Here is a 23,048-nt window from a genome sequence, read left to right on the forward strand (position 1 = left end):
TTTTAAGTAATTTGTGTGGGTCTGGGGGCTGATCTACCAAATTTTGACACAATGTCCTAGCAGCATAATTAAAAATGGAGATCCTGATAAATTCTGACTTTGCTCTAATTTTATTCTAGTGTGAATCCACCTAAATTGAGCCAATTTAGATCACCTGGGATAAAGGTGAAACTATTCCAATTAGGTCATCTAAACAGGAATGTCAGAACATCACAAGGGCTCACGTTCCTCTCCTGAACTGAACTAGGTGGAGTTATTATGATATTATGGAAAAACTGTGGATAGCTGCAGAGCACTATAATCATTTGATACTAATCAGCACTGAAATTGCTAGAGAAATAAAAAGCTGTCATTTTGCTTAAAAGCCTGCAGCAAAATTTGCTCAGTTAATAGTAAAGTGAACATTACACAGGTTCATTTATTTTATGCGTTTCAGTTCTCAGTGTGATATGCCTTATATCCAGAGATATATTTGCAGTGTACCTCAGGAGATGGGAGCATGCCCATCAACAAATTCCATTGTAGTGGAACCACTTTATGGTTAATATTTTACAGCAAACTAACGTTAAATACATTCATCTCTGATAAGATAACAATCTGAGGGCAACACCTTCTCTTTCAAGGCTCCCAGTAAAATGATAACCTTTGAAACATGTCAGCTGCCTGATGTAAAAACTGAGAACTGTCTCCGTCAGGCAATTTAACAACTGATCTATATCTTTATGACTACAACTACAATTATAGAGATATATACTGCCTTAACCACTTCTGGAAAGACACAAGTAGAAGTGAAAAAGTTGTTCTAGGCCCCCATGTGGGGCTAGCTCAGTGTATTAAGATACTGATGGAGTTCTACTGGGAAGACTTCCTGACTGGAAAAAGCTTGAAACACATACCATTTACTCTGGTTAGTATAGATGGGCTGCATGGCTACTATACCTGCAGTGCACTTAAGCTATGCATTTGACTATTTGACTATCTTGTTTTCTTTCTAGGGGGCTGTAAATTTTACAAGTTCTAGTTTCTTTTTCCCCCCAGAACTGCTAAGGGCTCTTGGACTCATATTATGGCACTCAGGTAAGTGACACAGCATCTTGCATGGGTAGACTGTGGTCTCAGTGGGCAAGTGTACCAAAAGAAAAATAGCATTTTTTATCATTTACAGGTCTAAATGAAGAAAAATAGGGTTGGAAATGACCTCATAAGATTATCCTCTGTCCCAGTGAAATACCAAACTCTGACACGGTTGAATATGGGGTTTCTGTTGCAGCTGCAGTTGGAAAATATAAATGTACTTAAGCTGGTTGACCTGTTGTGATTACAATGCTAGTTGAAATCTTACTCTACTCTGAAACAGGTGTTTGTACTCTGTAGTGCAATACAGAAACACAGGAGATAACCAGTGCATACAGGTTAGGCAGACCCAAGCCACAGCAATTAAAATAGGAACTCAAAGAGAAGGATGAAAATGAAGACAAGAAATAAGTTTCTATCATGTTGTCCAGGTACCAGGAAGAGAGGCATGCAGAAAACTCCTTACCTGAGGGAGGGAGAAAAGGATAGTAAGTAGTTAATCCCATTTGGAAAAAGGGTAGGCATCCAGAAGTAAGGGATGCGTATTATGCTGAGAGGGAGAAATTACATACAAAGGGGTATGGAATAAATTTCTTTGCTTCCTAAAGGGACATGGCCTTTAAGGTCAACTGGCCAGGTCCTCCTGGACACGTTCTTATTGGGTATATATTTGATCAGTATCCATGAGAGTAAGCATGAGATGAGTTAGCACTGTGTTACAGAACATGCCTGATACAGCTGTAAAAACGCTATTTTAAGACTTTGTTTCTAACAAGGGACTGCTGTTGAACAATTGACATAATTCTCGCCCTCTATGAAATGCATTGTTTTATTCAAACCTCCAAAGATATCAATGATGGTAATGGCTGCCTCTTGAATTGCAAACTAGGCTATAAAAAACATTATTTGACACTTGCCAGGGCATAGGCAACTAGCCGAAGAAAACAGTACAGCAGTCTCCTCTCAGCAAGGTGGATGTGTAACGTGGATGGACCAGGGGACAGCACACTGCCTGGTTAGTGCCATCACTCAGCTGCCTCATTTCAAATGTGACATATGTCCAGCCATATGCACACAGTGCACCAGTTGTAACAACTGCCAAGTTAAGATAGAACCAAACATCCTCCTTCTAAGCATCTTTGTTCCATCATATCAAAGCGTAAGAAGTGTAAGGAAAGTTCTTTGGGGAGCCCTCTGGGGCTGGCACACTCAGACTGACACGTCAGCCCTAAACGAGCCAGCGGTGGCTGTGAAAGCTGTCTTAGCCTTCAGTGCTTCAGGCAAGCTGCTTTATTTCAGTTCTTCAGAAGAAGCAGGTAGGTGGAAACTATCAGTTGTGCATAATGAACAGCACTCTCCAGCCCAAATCCAAGACGTACATTCATTTCCTGCAACTTTCACAAAGACAACCCTTAAAACTCCAGGTTGCTGGTAGGAAAGAGCACAGCTCTACCACCTTGTTTAAAGGGTGACCTCTGAAAGCAGGGAGAGTGAGCTGTGGAAGTGTAGGTTGGTGAGGAAAGGGAACTGGGAAGCATTGCTGGCTATCACCCAAATGTGGTGATGGCTCCCTCTCAGCAGGAACACACAGCTGGCAGGCCCTGAATCTCAGCAAATTCACCTCTGATTTCTCCCCTTTCTGTACCTGCAGTGATGTGCTAAATGGCAAAGAACGAACTTACTGTAGACTATACTTGCTGAGATATATGGGAGGGACAGGTGACCTGACAATGCTGGGAGCTGCAGGAGATATGGGAAGAAGGAACCGAGCAGAGGATGGCTGTAATGCTCTACAGAACATTAAACAGAAAACAGAAGTAGAGCTGGACACAACATTTGGGTCGGAGTTGACTTCAAAATGTAATGGTGCAGTTAGAATGGCTGATGGGAAGTGACGTGATCAAAACCTTCGCTGGAGATTTCCAGGGCTAGTGGAAAGCAGGGAAATGGGTTGCTAGTCCCTGAAGCAGCTAACCTTGGCTGTTGGAAAGAAACGAAAGAAGCAGTAGGGGAAGGGCAGAAAGAATTATAATCTTCCAAGTTTCAAAAGGAAGGACTGCAAGGAAGAATTCTGGAAGGATGACAAAATGATTTACTGCTTCCATGCCCTCTTGAAGCTCAAGGTCTCTGTGCTGCCAAGAATGGTTACTGCCCTCTCACCCAGTGTACCATGCACATGGAAAAATGTGACAAGGAAGAATCTAATTACTGTTCCCTAAAGGCTCAGAGACTCTCCACTGATAAAACTCTGTGAAAATCATACAGGCACTACATAAACAATTCTGAATTGTTATATATATATATATACACACAATAAAATGTGATTTATTCTTTGGTATTCAGGCTACAGTATACAAAGTCTCGATGCCCTTTGGACGTTGCTACCAAAACTAGCACATTGACTTTGATCACAGTTTGTATTTCTGCTGGTGCTGAAACAGAGGCAAGCAAAATCAGCACTCAGGATTTGCAGCAGACATCAAGCTTTTAAAGAATCAGGTATACTGAGTTAGAAATATTAAAATGAAAGTAATATCTACAGAGAACATGCAACAATATATTTTTAGCACATGTAAGTCTTCACATACAAGAATTTCCCTTGCCTCTGAACTTCCATGTCTCTTTTTGCATCCTTTCTTAGTGTAAATCCTTCAAATGGATTGTATTTAAACAACTATGTATTTGACGCTTGGAAGAGAAGCTAAAGTAGTATTTTGGCATGTATTTATAAAGTGATTAAAATCTTCTATTTATTCCATACAGATTAAAAAAAAAAAGATGGTCACATATTTTGATAATGATATGAAATGGTAAGGACTAGTATTTTACATCAGTGGAAAGAAAACAACCAAAACCTGACTGTCCTTTCTTTAATGAACATAGCCCAGTGCAGCGAAAATCCCTTGAAGAACTTGTTACGATGACAACATGCAGCAGATGGATGAAACAAAAAGGATGGAGATGAAGAAGACAGTCTTGTCTCTCAGTGCTTTGGGCAAGTTTGTATTTTCTCTGTTTATCTTTCTGGATATTTCTAGTCATGTTACACATCCTTCTCAAAATTCTTATCTACAATACAGGTTATCTCCGTGGGCTATTTCTGTATTTACCCCCACTCTTCATGACAAGGACCATTAACAGTTACATGTGCATGTATTCATGGTTCTCTGCCCTTTCTGACAAAAAGACCCCCAAACCCACTTCAGCTTTTCTACTGTCTTGAAAATAACAAAATAGCAAGCCCTGCTTTCACAGAGGCATCTCAGGTATCTCAGAGAAGGCGTGTTGTGGGTTTAGGACTTAGCTCCCCAAAAGATGCACCATTCTCCTAATACCATGTATGTGGAAAGTGCGTGAGGTAGTAGGTAGGGAAGTGGTAACAATGGCAGTATTTTACAAGAAGTTACTAGCTCCACCTCCACATTCTTAGAAACTTGGGTATCTTGAATAGCGTACTTAGAAAGCTGAGCTGCATCTTGGGCATGAAGTTTGATAGAGAAAGCAGCTGGCAAGAGCATATTTGAACAAGCTGCCACACGAACACGCTCTGAAACACATTCTGGTTATCTTTGACCGTGCAATGTGGAATTCTGTGGCTGGGTAAGAGCTTCTACCCACAGCACAGGAAAAGATATCACAGCTTAGTATTCTTTCATTGGCATGTTCTTTTCCATGTCTCTCACACTTGTAACATCTTTTCTGGCTTTTGGTATCCAAAAGCTAGGCATTCAGCCTAAAATGCTGCCCAGATCAGGCTAAAGACTTAAGAGTAAATGCATGTATACCTCAGCTACCGATTCTCCATGAGAGCCTAAGTTCAACTCCACATTGCCACTGACAGCCCGGGCATCTCCCCTGCCTCCCCGCCGACTGCTGCCAGCGCTGGATGGCCACAGCAGGAGCTGAACCAGCACAGGCAGCAACTGCCTTTTCAGCCAGAGGGTGGGTATTTCTCGTTATTGCTGCCAGGTTTGGGGGCTGGTTTTTGTTCAGGGGATGGAGAGTGTTGCCTGTGGGTTTTCAGCCAGACCAATTGCTTACCCAATTTGCTATAGCTGTGTGTAAGGCTAACAGCACCTTATGGGAAGTAGCCAGATCACGTGGCCCATGGAGAAGCCATCCTTTTTGGTGGAGTCAGCAGGAACTTTGATTGGCTTAGGTCAATCATGAATCTGCACCCTTTAAGTAAATGCCTCTTTTAGAAGCTAAAGCTAGGGCAGATTAACCTTGCTTTTAAAGGTCTTTAGGTTAAAGCCACAACTCAGAACTCATGAGACAGAAGCTCCCTTCCTTGCTTTCTGCTGACCGGCTGTGAAGCTTGACACAGGTCAATTAAACCTTGCTTCAGGAAAATGCCTAAGCAGGTATTTTATTTGAAGCGTGTTCATTGTAATGGGAACTCACTGCAAGTTTCATATCAGGTCAGCTTTTTGATATGCTGGAAGCTGTTATCTGTTTTGCCCTTCATTAAAACTGGGAAAATAATATTAATTTATTTGACAGAAGGGATAGACTGAAATTATGATGCACGTAGATATTTAAAAGTTGTCCTGAAGGAAGAATATGAAGTTCTGATATGTATCTTTCACATATCTACATTAAAGCAGGTGCATAGTCCCTTCACGGAGTCAGACCTTAATACCACCAGCCCCCCGGTGTGCCATTGACACCTTTGGCTGGAAGCTCCACATTAGTATTGTTGATGGCACTGCGCCTGTTTTAATCTGCTGCCAGCCACTCACTCGCTTCACTCACGAATTGCAGTAATTCCTGTGACTTAAAACACCCCGCCAGGATGCACCTGATGCACTTGGAAGCACTTATTGGACTAAGATCTGTTTAGCGAGTGACCCCTTGCACTCAGCAACTTCCTTGAATTGAACACTGCCCATCAGTGGCAAGAAAGTAGAAGCCAAGAGATGTACAAAAAGACCAGGGCAAGCTACCAGCTCTCAGGAGCACAGAGATGCAGAATAGGGTTATTAGTCTGTTTCCCTTCTCCAGGTTCCTAAGTTAGATATTATTTATAAAAGCACTGCCAGTAGCATAGCACAGAGAACGCATATATAGCCTGGAGATTTTTTTTAAGGTATTAAACAGGGCAGGTCCCCAGATAAACCCCTAGGGACTTCTACTTATAACTGGCCTCTAGGCAGAGCATTAACCATTAAGCCCATGCAGTCCGACTGTTCAGCCAGGTTTCTTTTCCTCATCTTGACTGTAACATCCTAGTTTGGATGCATACTGTTGGAGACATGCTGAAAGCTTTGCTAATGTCAGGGTAAATTATATCCATGGCTTTCCCATCACCCACAGATTCAGTCATTTTGTCACAGAGTACAATCTGGTTGGTCAAGCCAAAGGTACCAAGGGTAAATCCCTGCTGACCAGTCTCGGTCACCACCTTCTTCACATATCCCAAAATGTGCTCCAAGAAAACACACCACGATATTTCCAGGGACAGAAGTGAAACTGCCTGGTCTGCAGCTCCCTGAACTGTTCCTCTTGCCCTTTCTGATGATGGGTACAACATTTGCCTTTCTCCAGCCATTAGTGCCCCCTAGGACCTAGAAATCCTAGAGGCTTCCAAAATAAATGAAATAGGTAGTTTTTCATACTCTGCCCCTGTGGCAAAGAAATTTGCTGCAAAACATACACACATGCACACTTTTAATAGTCAACTTGGAGATTGTAGAAGGACAGCAGCTTGGCAAACGCCCTTGTACAATGGGGAGTCAAACATCAGGGAGTCAGAGTGCCTTCAAGCACAGATACAACACAGTCGGCAACAGATCTGATTTCTGAATAGGTTGTTTCCTTTATGCAAGAAACCTCCCCACTATAGAAATGTTTTCCACTGATCTGATGTTGAAAATTTTGTCACGCTTTGTAATCAAATGCCCTTTGCAGCGCTCAAATTATTTGTGGATGGATAGTTCAGGTGGTCAATTCCTTTGGTGTGAGTACACATGCAATGCCAGAAGTAGTACAGCTGTATGCACCTGGTCTTCTGAAACATGGCCTTACCCCTCGGTTCAGGGGTAACCATGCAAAAAACAGTACGATAAAACCTTTTGTTACCTTACTGCATACCTATTGTGTGTTCTTACAGCCTAGTTTGCACTTGAATATCTTGAATAGTAAGCAAGGTACTTTTAAAAATGTTTAAAGAGGTTAGACTAAGATGTGTTACAGACAGGATCATTTGGAGTGAGGAGTCTAACTACATACTTATAGTGTGTTACCAGTTTTTGATACATCTTTCATAAACAAAACATTAGTTTAAACTTGAGACCACTACAGAGTCCTCTGGACACTTTATTTTTCAAGATGCTTTCACTATCAAAAAGAGAACCTATATAACTTAATTCTTGCTTGATCTGAAGGGGAAATTTTCAAAGACATGAAAAAAACCTGTCAACTGACTAGAAAATTTTGCTGTAATTTTGAGCTCTGGTTCTGCAATTTAAAAAGAAAAATATGAACTTTAAAAAAAAATCTTTCTGATTCAAAAAAGTGAATTGCTATTTTAGAAGAGATCATCCCAAAATATTTCGCAGTTTGGTTTTTCCCCCCTCTTTCTAGGAAAATCTTTCTAGCTCCACCAAAGCAATCCAGGTAACTCAATACAAAAGCGCATTTTGCTTGTCCTTATCCATGTTTACTTTGCTGAAAAATATTTTGGGGAATTTTTCCCCCTCCCTACTAGAAGATACTGACTGTTCACCATAAATATTTGACTATATATATGAAATACTCTTAGCATTTTAAACAGTTGTAATGCCCAATAATACCTAGCTTGGAGCCAGATTAGGGTTCCCATTTTGCTGAGCTCAGCAACAGTAAAAAGGTTTGGAAACAGAGTTTAGTGTTTTCCAGATACAAAACTAAAGTAAGAGACCTTGTCCCTAAACTAAGCCCTGAAATCCCACTTTTAAGACAAGATGGCAACAAAAGGAGACACTAGAAGAGTAGACAAAAGAGGTGAGAAGAAAACACATCATAATGCAGATCAAATGTGCACACACAGTTAGCTAGTATCAAAGGTTTGGTTTTTAAACAAGCAACAAGTCATTCTTTGGTTTTCTTATTACCTGGACACACCAAGCTCAGTCCCTGCCTTTACATCTTGCTGCAATCAGACATGGACAAATGCAAGTTATTAGAATTGTAATTTCTCCTAGCAAATGTACACCTCCAACAGACTGGGTGAAAAATGATGACTGTAGACTTTTGATAAATTCTGCCATTCTAGCGACCAGCCTTGGTTTTTGTTATTACAAGTAGCATGTGCTGTGCATTGCAGGTATACACCTGCCTTGGTCTCAGTTTACAGCCTTTATCTTTTGCTAATTCCCCTTGGTGCACCCTCTGTCCTTCTGCTATTCTCCAGTTTTATGTCTTTATAATCCTGCACTCTTTTAAGCATTGCAGTGTGCTACCACTGTGGGAGCAGATTAGTACTGGCATCAGCTGGTTTCCCAGCTTTGATTTTTCCTTACTGTACCTAGCACTAAACAAACTACTGATTCTCCAAGCTCAGGCTGTTGACCCTACCAATTTATTTTTTGGCACATCTGAACTCTTCCAACACTGCTGCCCATCACATGCCTGCTGGGATATTTTAGGAACTGTCAGGCAAACTAGTTACTTAATCCAGTGATTATCCCAAAGGTTAATGTATGAGAAGGAGGTAATTCTGAATTTTCTCTCTCTCATCTAAATTACGCCCATAAGTAATGAGCCATACACTTGGCAAAACTCACCCAATTCAGTCTGTATCAATGCAAGGCAAGGCTCTGTTAACTCTTCAGTGCCACCCACTTCAACAAAACCTCAAGTTTAGGATAAACCAGAGCCAAACTAACAGCACAAGACTGATGCACCAGTGAAAGATACACCAGCTTTCTCCAAAGAAAACGAATACTGCAAGGCTCGTAAAATTTTTGTCATCACATAACCCAGACTCTTTAGGTACCTCTCAGCATCACAGCCTCCACCAGCACGATCCATGTCAGTAACCACAGCAGTGGTTGCTTAGTAAAATAGACTTGCTTAGAAACCACCGTCACTTCGCTTGCTGCAGGTTCCCAGCAGATCTGCAAGTATTTTAACTTTCTGTGATAAGGTGACATAAATACACAGGACAACAAACACATGGGAAATCACGTAATTCCGTCTCAGAAGTACAGGCACAAGCTGTGACATCCAGGCAGGAACAGAGATGCACAAAACCCCATCACACCGACACGAAGTGCCACTGGGCATGGCACGGCACTAGGTGCTGTTATGTAGGGAAACATTCAATCCCAAAAACACGTCTTGGAAGCAGTCATCTTACAGTTAGGATTTCTAAAGTGGAAGCTTACAGTAACTAAACAAATACAGGATCAAAAATCAGTCTAATGATAATTTTTGACAGAGTGCATAAGGCACGCCTTGATTTTAAAAATACGTAGCTAGACCAGTAACTCTTTCCTTATGCCAGGTCCAGATCAAACACAGGACTGGTCGTCACAAACAACAGGCTCTGGACAGCCACCTCCACGGTCCAGAGCGTGGCAGTGATTCATCTTGTTCACAGAAATAACCGTTTTCTCCTCTGCAAAATCAGACCAGCTCACTCTGAGTGTTTGGCTGCAGTCAGTCAGTTGCTGCTCCTAATCGCACCATCATTCACATTTAATTATGAATGGAAGAGCTGCTTCGCCACAGCAGTTTTTCTTTCAAGAAGCAAAACTAATTTACAACGGGCTAACACTAATAATGCTCTTACCCCCAGCTCCCTTAAAAGAAAACAAAAGGCCTTATACAAGCCCCCTGAAAATTACCAAAACCCAGTTTTCACACTTGGGTTCCTTGGCACAATTCAGACATTTTGATTTGTGCATGCAGTGATGCGATTCAGAACTTCACATTTTTAAAACATTCTCCCTCATATATCTGGCAGTCCTAATGGGTTTGGTAAATGAAATAAAGAGAAGAGGCTGGATTTGCTAGGGTAAACTGGAGTCAAAGGTGACCTTCCGCCAACTTTAAAGCTGTCTTTTCTGGAGAATCGATTTTAGGGTCAATGTTTTGGTGCCTAATACAGTGATCAGTACCTGTATGGACAGCCTTGTAAGTGCCTCCTGGCAATCACGGCATTCTGGTGTCTAGGGATACCTTGAATTTGTTTCCATTTCTCCAGTCACAGCTCAATGCCAGAGAGTGGGAGAAGGATGATGCGTGGGCCAGCTGCTCTTCTTTGCAGGCAGGACAGCTAGAAGGTCGAATGTGCTGGGCTGTGCGTATCAAGATGTACCACTGTGGCGCAGGTGGGGGCTCTCTCTTAAGGGTCTTAAGGCTCAGTGTATTCCCCTTCATCGCCCCAATATTCTAACAACTTCTTTTGTAGAAAGTATTACCCCGTGATCAGGTCTGAAGTTTTTGACTGGGATTTCAAAACAGAAGATTAAAGATGCTGGCCCACTATACCTAGGATTTCTTCTTAAATCGCAGTGTTTTGTTCACAAAACCCTTTTTACTTTGAAAGGTCTTCTGACATAAAATTGGTTTCAGCATCCACCGTTCAGTTACAGCTGAATAAGAAAAACCACAGGTGGGGAAGGTCAGGGTCAAATTTAGGAAAACAGAAAAACTTTCTTTAAGAAAAAAATGAAATAAGCAGTTGGGGAAAGAATGTAATAAAATTAGACATGAAGGATGAAACATGAGTTAACTTTATATTTTGTTGAATGCCTAAATAGCAATTCTGCTCTCTGGGTGCTGACTGATAGCTCCATTACTGACCCACTGCAGGCCAAGACATTCCCAGCAGAGGTTGTCTGAGGATAGGTGTCCTTATTCAGCCCCGATTCAAAACAAAGAACCCAAGCCCACATATGAGCTTAGTATATGAGCAGCTCCATTGGTGTCCAAAGCAGTTCTGAAGTGCAACAGCCCAAAAAGAAATTGTGCCAGCTCACACACGTCAAAAGCCAAGCTATGGGCTCCAGCAAAATGACAAATATTGTTTAAAAACATATTTGCTGAAGGCCTTGTTGGTGAATGGGTCACTTGGCAAAACTGTGAACACAAAGCATGCTGTGCAGCTGCCTAAAAGCTCAGCTCTCTTGTGTACCCGAGCAAAACTGGGATATAGGAGAAATCGGAGGGTTACAAAGGATGCCCAACAGGACTTCTCTAATGATGTTGTTCCTTGGCCTTGATACTAGCAAAAGCTGCTGGGAAATAGTTCTGTTTTCTGTTACTGATGTAAAATCTCGAGCCTGCGGAGTGGAGCTTTTCTCTTCAATGCTCTTTGTACTTTTCCTGTCCTTTTTGAAAATGCCATGCTGAACTCTTTACCATTATTCTCCCCTGCACCATATTTCTTCCATACCTCTAATGCATCCTCTCCCACTTCCTTGACTTTTACCACTTTGGATATACAGACAGTAGTGGTAGTGAAGCTGAAAGCTCTCTGCAAGGAGACTGACATTCAAAAAGGGATGATTTTCTGGACGGACAGATTTCTGACTAGCACGAAAGTAAATTTTGTGGGTTAGAGAATCTAAATCTTCCTTCTACTCACTTGCAAAATTCTAACATTAGGATACTACTTCCATTTCCAACTTGACACATAAGGTCAAGTTCAGATGCAGTCACATGGGCAAAAGATGGGAGTCAGCAGTATCCATAAAATTACTGCATCTTGGTAGCTTCCAAACTCAGAAACTACCTAGCTTGCTTATCCTCCAAGGCTTTTAGGCTGGGGTCACACAGTGTTGGCTTCCTAGATACAGCAGAGTGATTAACTGCATTTGCATTCCTGTATCAAGCACTTCTTACTGTGTTTAAATTGCTGCCATCTGAAGTTGAAACACTGGCAGAGAAATCAAACTCATAAATACATTTTTTCTATAAGAAACAAAATTATCCAGAGCAAAAAGAAAATCCATGACAATAACATACAACTGAAAGGACAACTGCAAATTACTTATTTGGGCCCATCATCTTTTCAAAATCCACACTTCACGAGATACTCAACCAAAGCTAAATGAAGATACCAAGAGAAATTCTATTGATTTCAGGAACTGGGCCTTGGATACAAACCAGAAAGCATGCAGGCACAAATGGAAATTCAAGCAATATTGTGAAGATCCTTTAAAGTTGTGACTCAAACTGCAATCTTAGTTTGCTAACTCCCTGAATCTCACTTTCTTCTGTAAGACACCCTTGCACATTAAATAAAAAGTATCATGAAGTAGATACAGGCTACAAGTGTTCCAAAATATCACAGCTTATAGAGAAGTAAAAATGCATTTCATTTAACATACAGTAGCAAATGCAGCCTGACTGCAACCTCTTGGCTGTTACGGACAAGAGAAAATCTTACTTTGGAGTTGTTTTTTTTTTTTAATTGCAACATCCTAAATGTACTGCCTGCTCATCTGCTTCAAGGGCTGAACCTTTTTTTATTTTGTCATTTATCAGCTGTCAGAACTCGTCACTGCAGAACATGAGTCCATTGTGTGTGAATCCCCACGTGAAATAAGCCAAAAATGGCTAGCTTAAAAGAGAGTACCTTTATACATATATGTGTGTTTGTATGTGTGCAAATGTGTATAGACTAATTGGACTGCAGAGCACAGTTCTGTGTTTACTGCATAAGAGGTTTATCCATAATGTTCCTTAGATAAAAGGAGGTCCCTGACCATCTTCTCAAAGAATTGCATAAAATTAACCATATCTTTATAAATTTAGCAGAATACTTGAATATTTATATTTAAACTTGTGCATAAGTCTCTTGTTAGCTATCTAATGTGAAACTGAGAGATTTCTCCTCTGTTTTCAGCTGTTTTTTTCTTACATTGCATTAGCAACACATACATTAGCATAGAGTTGGCTAGAGGGATTTTTCTGAAACATTTATATGTGAGGCTCTGTATTCTGCCCTGTAAGCGTCCCTGTTTAGACCATGATCTACTGAACATTGTGAAGTGATTTTAAATAAAAAAACAACCAATCAAAAAATCCTTTTGAAATTTGATGATTTATTGTGACTCTAGTCCAGGCTGGTGAAGTGTCGTAAGAAACCAAGAAGTAAAGACAAAAATTAAGGCCAGCTTTTAAACATCATTCTGTAGGTGGTGGGTATTTGTGTAGGATGACACGCAAGACAGAAACCATTAACTCCATTGCTGTTGCAGCCAATCAAGTAGGCGCATCGAAAGCTCGAGAAAAAGATCTTGCTAGACTCTTTGCAGAAGACATATTTTCTGTGCATGCACCTAGCAGAGATCACATGCACCTTGTGATAAGAGGCTGGAAAGAGAGATGGACTTCCCGCACAGCAGGGCTGCAAAGCAGTGCTCTGCTGAGATGGCAGCTCCTGCCAGGCAGGCATCTCTGCCCAGACCCTGATGGTGGGCCACCATACTTCATATGCTGGGTTTGTCTTGCAAGTACCTGAGCACCTGGACAAGCATCAGTGTTACTGTCGTTCTGCTGGTCTCAGCAGACGTGCCACATCAACACCTCTAATGGCTGTTGAGTGAAAGTGACGCACCAGGTTTTGACACCAAAACTTTTTAATTCACAAAATGAAAGACAAACACTCTTGAAATGAACTGTGAAGCATTTTTGCTTTCAAGAAATTAATCATTTGAGAATAATTCACCTTGCTTCTACAATTTCATTTAACAGTGTGTCTGTTTTTCATTTAGTATTTTATGCCAATTAAACAATCTTGATTTCATTGAGATTTGTTGCGTACCTATTGCAAGTAATATATAACTGGAGTAAACTGAAAAGTGCAGTCTCTTGGAAAATAAAGAAACACGGTTGACTTTACTACTGCAAATACTTCCAGGTATACAAATACCTCTGTGAAGTGCCAAAGACAGTTTGCAAAGCTGGAGCGTTAAGCTGTGAACTCTCCCCAGCAGTGACAAAACTGAAGTTTCTATTCCGTACCACCTAGCACACTTGTGACCAGTAGACAGAGCCCTGGCAGACCCCACGGCTCATCTGCATTTCAGCAGCATCACTTGTTGTAATGAAAGACAATGCATCACAGGATCAGGCCATAATCATTCCTAGAGATTCCAGGTACTGTGAGTTCTGCTTTTAAGGGACAACATCAGCAGGAACCATTTTGATGACACTGGAGAACTGCACCTGTAAGTGACCAAAGCCTGGTGTTTCAGGGAGACATTCAGGCAGGAGTACAAGGAGAATCCATGTAATAAGGCACCCAACTTCTCCCAGTGGGAGAAGCCTTTGTGAATGGTCTAGAGAACAAGTCTCAGGAGGAGCAGCTGAAGGAACTGAGGTTGTTCAGTCTGTAGAAAAGGAGGCTCAGGGGAGACCTTATCGCTCTCTACAACTACCTGAAAGGAGGTCGCAGTGAGGTGGCTGTCAGTCTCTTTTCCCAAGCAACAAGCAATAGGACAAGAGGAAACGTCCTCAAATTGCACCAGGGGAGGTTTAGATTGGGTATTAGGAAAATTTTCTTAATTGAAAGTTTTATCAAGCATTAGGACAGGCTGCTCAGGGAAGTGGTTGAGTCATCATCCCTGGAGGTATTTAAAAGACATGTAGATTTGGCACTTAGGGACACGGTTTAGTGATGGATTTGGCAGAGTTAGGTTAATGTTGGACTCGATGATCTTAAAGGACTTTTCCAGCCTCAACGGTTCTACGATTCTATAGCTAATTTGTGCTTTGAACACATAGAGATAGAAAAAATATTATTTCTGTCTTGGCCTATAGTCTGAAACTCCTGGGGACAGTCTTGTTCTGCCTCCATTGCTACTGTTAAAAGAGAATCTATAGAGCGCTCTGGAGGTCAGATTTCATGGATGGAGTTTTCCTCCTCAGAAGGAAGCACTTCAGAACTGATTAGCCCGACATTTAGCTGCCAGCAGCGCTGCCCAGATGATTAACCTTCCTTGCTAATTAGCACTGGTGAGGTCACATCTGGAGAGCAGTGTCCAGTTGTGCGATCCCCAGCACAAGAGAGAGGTGGATGTACTGGTGCAAGTTCAGCAAGGGTCTACGAAGATGATGAAGGGACTGAAGCACCTCTCCTATGAGGAAAGGCTGAGACAGTTGGGACTGTTCAGCCTGAAGAAGAAAAATCTCAGGGGGATCTTACCAATGTTTATAAATACCTGACAGCATGCAGTAAAGAAAAAGGTGGAGCCAGGCTCTTCTCAGGGGTATCCAGTGACAAGACAAGAGACAATGGGCGAAAAATGAAGCACATTAAATTCTTCCTGATTATAAGAAAACACTTTTTTACTGTGAGAGTGATGGAGCGCTAGCACAGGTGCCCACATAGGTTGTGGATTCTCTCTCCTTGGGGATTCAAAACCCCGCTGGACACGGTCCTGGGCAGCTGGCTCTATCTGACCTGCTCTGAGCAGGCGTTTCAATGTATGCATTCCCATGGGCTCTCTTATCCCCTAACCTACTCTCCTTTCTGCTCACGACCTTTCCAAGCTCTTCATTTGGACGGAAGGACCTTTTGTGCTTGCATAGCTATGGCTCCTGAATGCCAACATAAGGCAAATAAATTTTATCATATATCAATAGCAGAAAAGAAGGTTTCCTCTTCTCCCTCATCCCTACCAACATCCTTTTCTAGTTCTCCACTGCTTTTTTCCTCCATCTAGCTCTCAACCCCATTCTTTTGCAGATCCTTGCCCTGACTTTCACCAACGATAATGTCTACTCCTGACACTTTCCTTCTGATGCTTTTTACAAACTTTTTTTCCAAATGTTATCTCTGATAGTCTCTGCAGACCTGCTGTCTTCTCTTTTTGCCTCCAATTGTTTCTTCAGAATCTCATCCTAAATTTTCATATTACTGCAGCCTTTTATTAGTCCTTTCATCTTCTGTCTGTATTGTTTTTCTTCCATTACTAAGATCTGCACTGGTGTCACCATTGTCATAAACTTATCCCCTTACTCTACTGTTCCTGACCTACTTCTCTCTGCCATCTCTAAACTTAGTGGACACCTCTCCTTTTGGATATCTTGATGTTCATTGTAACCAAAACATAAGTCCTTGCTTCAGCAGTATCACCAACTCAGTATTTAACTGCTTCCACTCTCTGTCCCTGGATGTCTAATTTGCACCACAATCCTGTCACCTGCATTTTCTCTCTTGCTTCATGAAAAAAGATGCGGGCTTACGTTTTGATACCTCCCCTCATTTTTTCATGTGAGCTTTTGTATGGACGTAGAACCTTGCAGAAGAAGTTTGTGGTTTTAAAAAAGGAATATGGACACAGCAACACATTTTCAAATATGCAAGCATTTTCAAACTGACTGTTGATTTGAGGTGCTCCATTTTTAACATTTCTAAATTAAAGTATCCCAAAGGGAACCAGTCTGCAAAAGGGCACTGAGATGAATCAGAATCACTGGAAAATGTTAGCAAAGGAATTTATTATATACAGAAAAGTATAGTTATTATTATTTCTAATACTGACATTAGTCACATAGAAGTGTAACAAAACAGGCATAGCAGACAAGATTTAGGGTTGTTCTAAATCCGTAACTCTGAATGCATCTGTGATCAACTTACCAGGTGGAGAAATTCTAAATGACTGTGCAGCATCCATGTATACTCAGTAGTGATGGAAACTGCATTATGACTATGAAACACTGCAATGAGCCTATTTTCTCTGGAAATTGCCTCAGTCACACAAAGACATTCTTTCTTCCTCAGAAGACTTCGGCCTGAATTTATCTGATGGATGCAATGGAGGACACCATTTCAACCACCATGGTTTCTCCTCTGACATCTGAGTATGCATTAAAAAACCACAACAAACCCATGCCATTTCCACCTGGCTGCACCTCCAGCACTTCTGCAGAATGCGGTCTGTGCTGTCTGTGCTGACTGACATGCAAGCGCAAAGGAGAAAGGAACTATAGGAAACAAAGTTCTGCTGATGCTAATTGATAAGAAGATGGGCCTTTGTGCTTCTCAGCTTCTCCATTAGCCTCCTGGTAGCAATGGCTTTGCATGCAGAACAGATGAAAGAGTAGTTAGGTCTGCCAGATCTCCCAACTTAGCTGAAAGCTGACAGGTAAGATTCTACACCCTTAGTCATGACACGGGTTGGATGTCCATCAGATGAGGAGAAGCTGTCACCATACCAGGCTGCAGCTTTGGCACAGCACCCAGAAAAGGCAATGCCATTGCACTTTGCTTGTTCCAGATGCCCATGTGCCAGCAGAGCCTAAAGCCAAGGAGCAGCAGCAGCAGCATGGCTGCAAACATCCAACAGCAGAAAGTAACATGAGTGAGTGTGGAGCTCAGGACTAATGGTGGCTTCTTTTTTGTCCAGTGTGAAAGGTTAACTTGCTGGAAGCACCAGCTGTCTTGCTGGCCCTTCCTTGTGCTTTAGGACACAGGCTATTAGCTGCTAACATATAAAGCAAAATCTTACCAGCCTTCTTCAAACAGAAACACAAATTGGAGAAGAATAAGAAATGAAATGAAACAAGGCAACAGATGGCATTAGCTTAGGAAAGAGGAACAGGATGGTTCAAGCCCCCTGCCTGCATTCGTGTCAGTTATGTTACTGCCCTTAAGATTTAGCTCCTCTCTACCACATGGATGACAAATCATGAGGTCAAGTAAGAAACAAGTTTTTTGTTAAAATGAGAGATTTGTTCCTTTGGTACACAAATACCAGAGTTATTTCTGATAATTTACTGACAAAAGCGAGGGAAATCTAAAATAATAAAACAGAAAACATCTTCAGCTCAGTTTTGCTCCAAGTAGCAGTTTCCAGACCTCTTACTGAATAGTGGGATTCTGTTCCATCAACCACAGAAAGTAATTAATCTGAGCCAGGTACTGATCCATGCACCACTGTAGTAGTTGCAGCAGATGTAGGGGATGCTGTTCCAGAGGGAGTGACACTGGACTGGTTTGGCATGGAGAACCTTTACTGCTTATGGTGATGAGCAAGATGCATGAGCAAGGCAGTGGAGAAAGTGGAGAAAGGCATAGTCAAGGGAGGTAGGAAAAGAGAAATCTGGCATGATTTGGTGAAATTTGTAGGTCTAACAAAGGGTCTTGCTGTATGTTTGCTGATAAGCATAGCACACTTGACAAGGAAATACTGAAGAGGCAAAAGTGTCTCCTAACACTGAAATTCTGCTGTTTCCAGTAGTCAGTCCCATCACACTGCGTAGTTCCAGACAAAGCTTTGCAGGGAAGAGATGGTCTATCTGTACCATCCAGTGTAACTAAAAGGGTTAACTGGCTGGACAATATGAAAATGCGGTAGCATTTTACAGTATTTCTGATCACACCCAGAAATATCTGTTCCCCATTTTCAGCAGCCTCACAGCCTCCCCGTTTTTCCTCTGAATTATAAGAGACGTTAACAAGAGTTTTCCACTCCTCACTTTGACTGATCTTTCTAATTAGGAGCACTGAACAAACAGATCGGAGAAACAGCCTGGCAGCAGCAAGAGCCTGGGTTCACTGCACACAGGGCATGGAAAATGCTCTGTTCTCCCAGGGACAACGTGAAAGCTACAACCAGTGACTCAGTGTTAGCCCAGTAACTGCTCTCCAGGGAATCTGAGACAACTCTTCCAAGCATTCCTGCCTATTTTTGCACACAACAAAAAAAACACTCTTTGAAACAATTCCCTACCTCTGATAAATATACACCTCCCATCAACTAACGATTAAACAGTTCTGTCGAGCTTTGCCTTGTGATCCACATCTACGGACACAACCAGGGTGAAGCCAAAACTGAAATTTGTTTTTTTTGTGTAACAGCTGTGCTCTGTGCCATGCAGACATGGCATTTCATTAAGCACAGGGTAATAGCCCGATTCCCTTAGGGACTCACTGCTGGAAAATAGAACATCTCCTTTCATAAATAGGCAAGGTCACCATGCACCACACGGTCCTCAATGCACATGCTCATTTTGGAGTTGAAGCTGAGATAATTGAGTATCCGTTCATTATGGTTCATATTAACGCAATAACACGTCTTCACGTAAAACTAATTTACAAGAGGATCTGAGGAAAACCATCATTATATTACATTTCCATGCCATCTGTTCAGCTGCTCCAGAATACAGTGGAAGAAATCTGATTTATGCCAATTTTTTTTATATTTTACTCTTCATCTTGGACTTAGAAGTTGAAAAATTCTATGTAATAAACATTTGAAAAGTTTGAAAAGTACAAATGAAGATATTTTGCCCCTTCATAGTCCACCACCCTTTTGTAAATTACAGTTGCTTTTTTATTTAACAGGAGTTGTCTTCCAGCATATTCACTTGTACACACTGTGAACAAGAGTTCACAAATGTGACACCTCAAAGTTTAAAACCCCTGTAGTTATAATGATAGAAACCACAAAAATTTTGCAGATCTATATGAAGAGAGATCAAAATTATAGGCCACTTATTTCAAAATACAAAGTACTACCAAAAATCAGGAGTGCCCAGAGGACCTTACCTGAAGAACCTAAGCATTATGCAGCGCAACTAATTCCTGCCAATCTACTCTGCTTTCAACTTACTTCATCCCATATACTATTTTTATCTGTTTGTCTAGAGTATTTAGAAGCTGGCAAACTCTTTTTCTCTATTCCTCTGATTCCTGGGATGCTTCCCTTCTGGATGTGAAAATGAGAAATTCCAGAGGATAATAAGTGGTCAAAGCATAACGTAATAGAATAAAAGAGTTACCTTTGAAGTGAATGTGTGTTTGGTCAGTAAAGAAGATTATATAGGTAGGATATGGAAGCAGAAATATTTCTCGTAAACCCAGATACAAATACTGTATTGCATTAAATCCAACAGTTCATGGGGGAGAAGAATAATTATGCAGTAGAGATTAGAAATTCTGTATGTACACATAAGGAAGAGAAGGGATTTTATTCTGAATTTTCCTGTGTATTCTTCATCAGAGATTATGATCAGGAATGTCAAATGCAAATGTTGCCTGAAGACTAGGAATAAGCTTTTTCTGCATTTTTATTTGTTATATAGCTCAGGGATTTCCCCAACTGGAGAATGAAAACCACAACTGTAAATGAAAATGTAGTGTCTAGACTATGTCTTAAAGACATACAGCAAACAACTGGAAACAATCCACAAAAACGTTAACAATAATGTTTTCATCTTCCGTGACATTAACAGTTACTGGAATTAACAGTTTCACTTCTAGGAAAAAAACAAAGGCTGTCAACATTTTCACATGGAAATAACCTTCGAAGAGTCAGGTTTCTGCCTTAGGGAAGTATTTTTTCCTTATTTTTAAAAGATCAGTATCAAAAAGACACTTTCTTCCTTGAAGGGACCTGATGAGTTGCGACCATACCCCTAGGAGTTTTTTTCTTTTCAAGGCTGCAGCCACCTTAGAGACTTGCCTCCTTTTGTTCATTTGAACCACACCAAGCAGGCTGCTGAAGGTTCAAGGAGAGGTTATCAAGTCTTGTTTGCCATTGGCATGCTTAAAATTGCTGACACATGCTAAGAAAAAAAGGGTTCACCTAGTACAGCTGCAACAATAAAACAGTTACTGGGAAACCTCACCTAGAGCTAACACCAGCACCAAGCTGTGCTGGCAAACTGCACAGATTAGCCAGTAATATTTATACATAAATGCAAAAAAATAAAAAAGCTTACAGAAGTCCTGAAAAATGGTGAGGTTTGTCATTTTCTTAGTGGTTAAAAAAAAAAGAAAAGGCAAAACTCCCTTGCAAACACACCATATTTTGTTGTTGCATGATGAAAACCAGTATCCACAGTCTTCAGTGATAAAGCTGTAGAAATAGCTGAAAAATGTTCATTCAAAGGAAAAGTAATGAAAAATTGTGTACTTGACAGAACTGCAAAAAGCAACCAATGTGATGGTTTCCTTTTATATCACTCACAGATTTTCCTGAACATGAAAATAACCTACCCTTTGTAGAAAACACACACACAAAAATCAAACTCTGTTGTTGGACATACTTAAGATTTTTCTGGCTTGATGCCTCAGAACATTAGAAGGGGAAATGCATGCTTTCTCCCAGACCTACTTGTCTCTAAGTAAGTTATCTGAAGACCTATTTTACCTCCGACTCCAGCAGAAGGAGGAGGAGTACTTTTCCAGTCAAGTCTTGTTCAAAGTTTTAGACCAATACTCTAAAGATATGTTGACATTTCTCAGATTAAATCCAAGGAAATCCTTGCCTACTAAGGCCAGATCTGTCCCTTCCCCTCATTTCACATCAGCTACGTACAAATCCACACTAGCAGTAAACATTAGCTTGAACTCTCTGGCACTTATAGCTGGAGGAATCTGAGCAAGTTCATGACCTCACCACTGGACTAAGCTCCTGAGGACCTTGAGGACCCTGAGGTCCTCAGGCCAAATCCACTCTAAATAACTGGTCTAGCAGTTTCTCCTTACAAATCTTTGCATTAAATGCAGCAATGGGCTTTGACATTCTTCTTGACACTAGAGATCTGGATTTCCTCACTGGGGTGGCAAGCTAAAAGTTCAGCAGAAACAAGCTGTATGGGTGGAGGTCACAGAGGTCTGTTCTTCAGCTCACAGGTCTGTCTTAGCCTTTGTGTTCTGCTGCAAGCAACCTTGGAAAACACTCCTTTGAAATGCAGCAGTATTTTATTACTTCATAACTAAGGTTAAACTGGAGCTGACAGCAGAAGGTGGCAGATGCCCTACTGTACTGCAGCAATGCACAGCCCACTTTTGTTTTATGAAATAAATTCAATGCCCCAATAAGGGCAAGGAGGAGGTGAGATGGGCTCACACTCAGTTTTGTTTTTGAATGGTAATGTTTGAATATCGAGCTTTGAAAGTGGGGGAGGAAAAGTGTTCATGAAAGCAAAATGCCGCTCTTGTTGCAAAAAGGTAATTTGCTAAAGTAACATGCTTTTCAAAAAATTAATTCTCAAGAATCAGCAATGCAAAAAGGAATGAAAACCATTACATCACTACAATGTGAACTGCTGCATCACCTATCAAAATCAGACAGGTCCAGGTTCATTTATGTACAATTTTTTTGCTTGAGACACAACAAAAATATATAACGGTTACAGCAGAAGATGGTATTTTGTTCTCCATGAACTGCAAAAAAGTTATAAACTTTTCTAAACTGCAGAAAAACTAAAGAAAAGCAGAAGTCCTTTGCTTCACCCAGCTAAACAGACTTTAGATTAGACTCTAGAATAAAATATTGAAACTTACCTTGCATTTCAACATGTTGGCCACTCTCTCTTGCATTGATTGTCCAGCCTTTGGCCTGACAAGTATATAAACTGCTTTCACTTCAGGGCTGGAGCGCAGAAGCTTTTCCACCAGTACTTTGCCCATGAAACCTGTAGCTCCTGTGATAAGTACGGTCTTCCCATTGTAATAAGCTGAGACTGAAGACATGGTGTTTTCTTGTTCTGTCCTTCCTTCAGCTTCCTGCAGGATGTACCTGAGAAGATGCAGAAATAATGTTTTAAGGGATTTTGAGTCAAGACATAGACCAGTCTGAGATTACCCTTCCTAGTCAGCTATGGCAGCTCGCATTAGTTCAGTCAATGGCAATTTTAAAGATGATTTTTTTAGAAGCCTTTATTAAGAAAATAAACCACAAAAATTAAAAACAGTAAGAAGAGAAGCTGAACAAACCAAGCTCTGTCTTATCCTCCACACTACACCACAGCTGCACCCTGCAGTCAGTTTAGAGCACAGCTTGTGCTGTCCAAGACTCCCAGCACTAGACGCTCACTGCGGTGTTGAGTAGCATTTATCTCCTACACTGCGAAGTGGCAGTCATGAAGATATGCAGCTATTATCCCTACAAGACAAAGCTGAAACAGATCTCCTCACAAACACTGCAGGTACAAATGCTGCATTTCCCACTTCATTTCCACTGTGCCAAGCTGTTGGATTTGTTGTCAGCCATCACTCAGCAATGCGCTCAATCTTTTCC

General features: G+C 41.1%; 1 protein-coding gene across 6 annotated transcripts in view; it reads right to left on the reverse strand.

The window, feature by feature from the left end:
• FAR2 (fatty acyl-CoA reductase 2) overlaps positions 1 to 23,048 on the reverse strand; it is a 148,498-nt gene that overhangs the window by 59,957 nt on the left and 65,493 nt on the right. For all 6 annotated transcript variants that reach the window (XM_080391432.1, XM_080391433.1, XM_080391431.1 and 3 more), the window contains exon 2: positions 22,313 to 22,547. In XM_080391432.1, coding sequence (XP_080247558.1) covers positions 22,313 to 22,501 — 189 coding nt within the window. In that variant the 5' untranslated portion in view covers positions 22,502 to 22,547. The remainder of the gene's footprint in view (positions 1 to 22,312; positions 22,548 to 23,048) is intronic.

This window comes from Falco punctatus (assembly GCF_963210335.1).
Source record: "Falco punctatus genome assembly, chromosome: 6".
In the NCBI taxonomy this organism is placed as follows: domain Eukaryota; kingdom Metazoa; phylum Chordata; class Aves; order Falconiformes; family Falconidae; genus Falco; species Falco punctatus.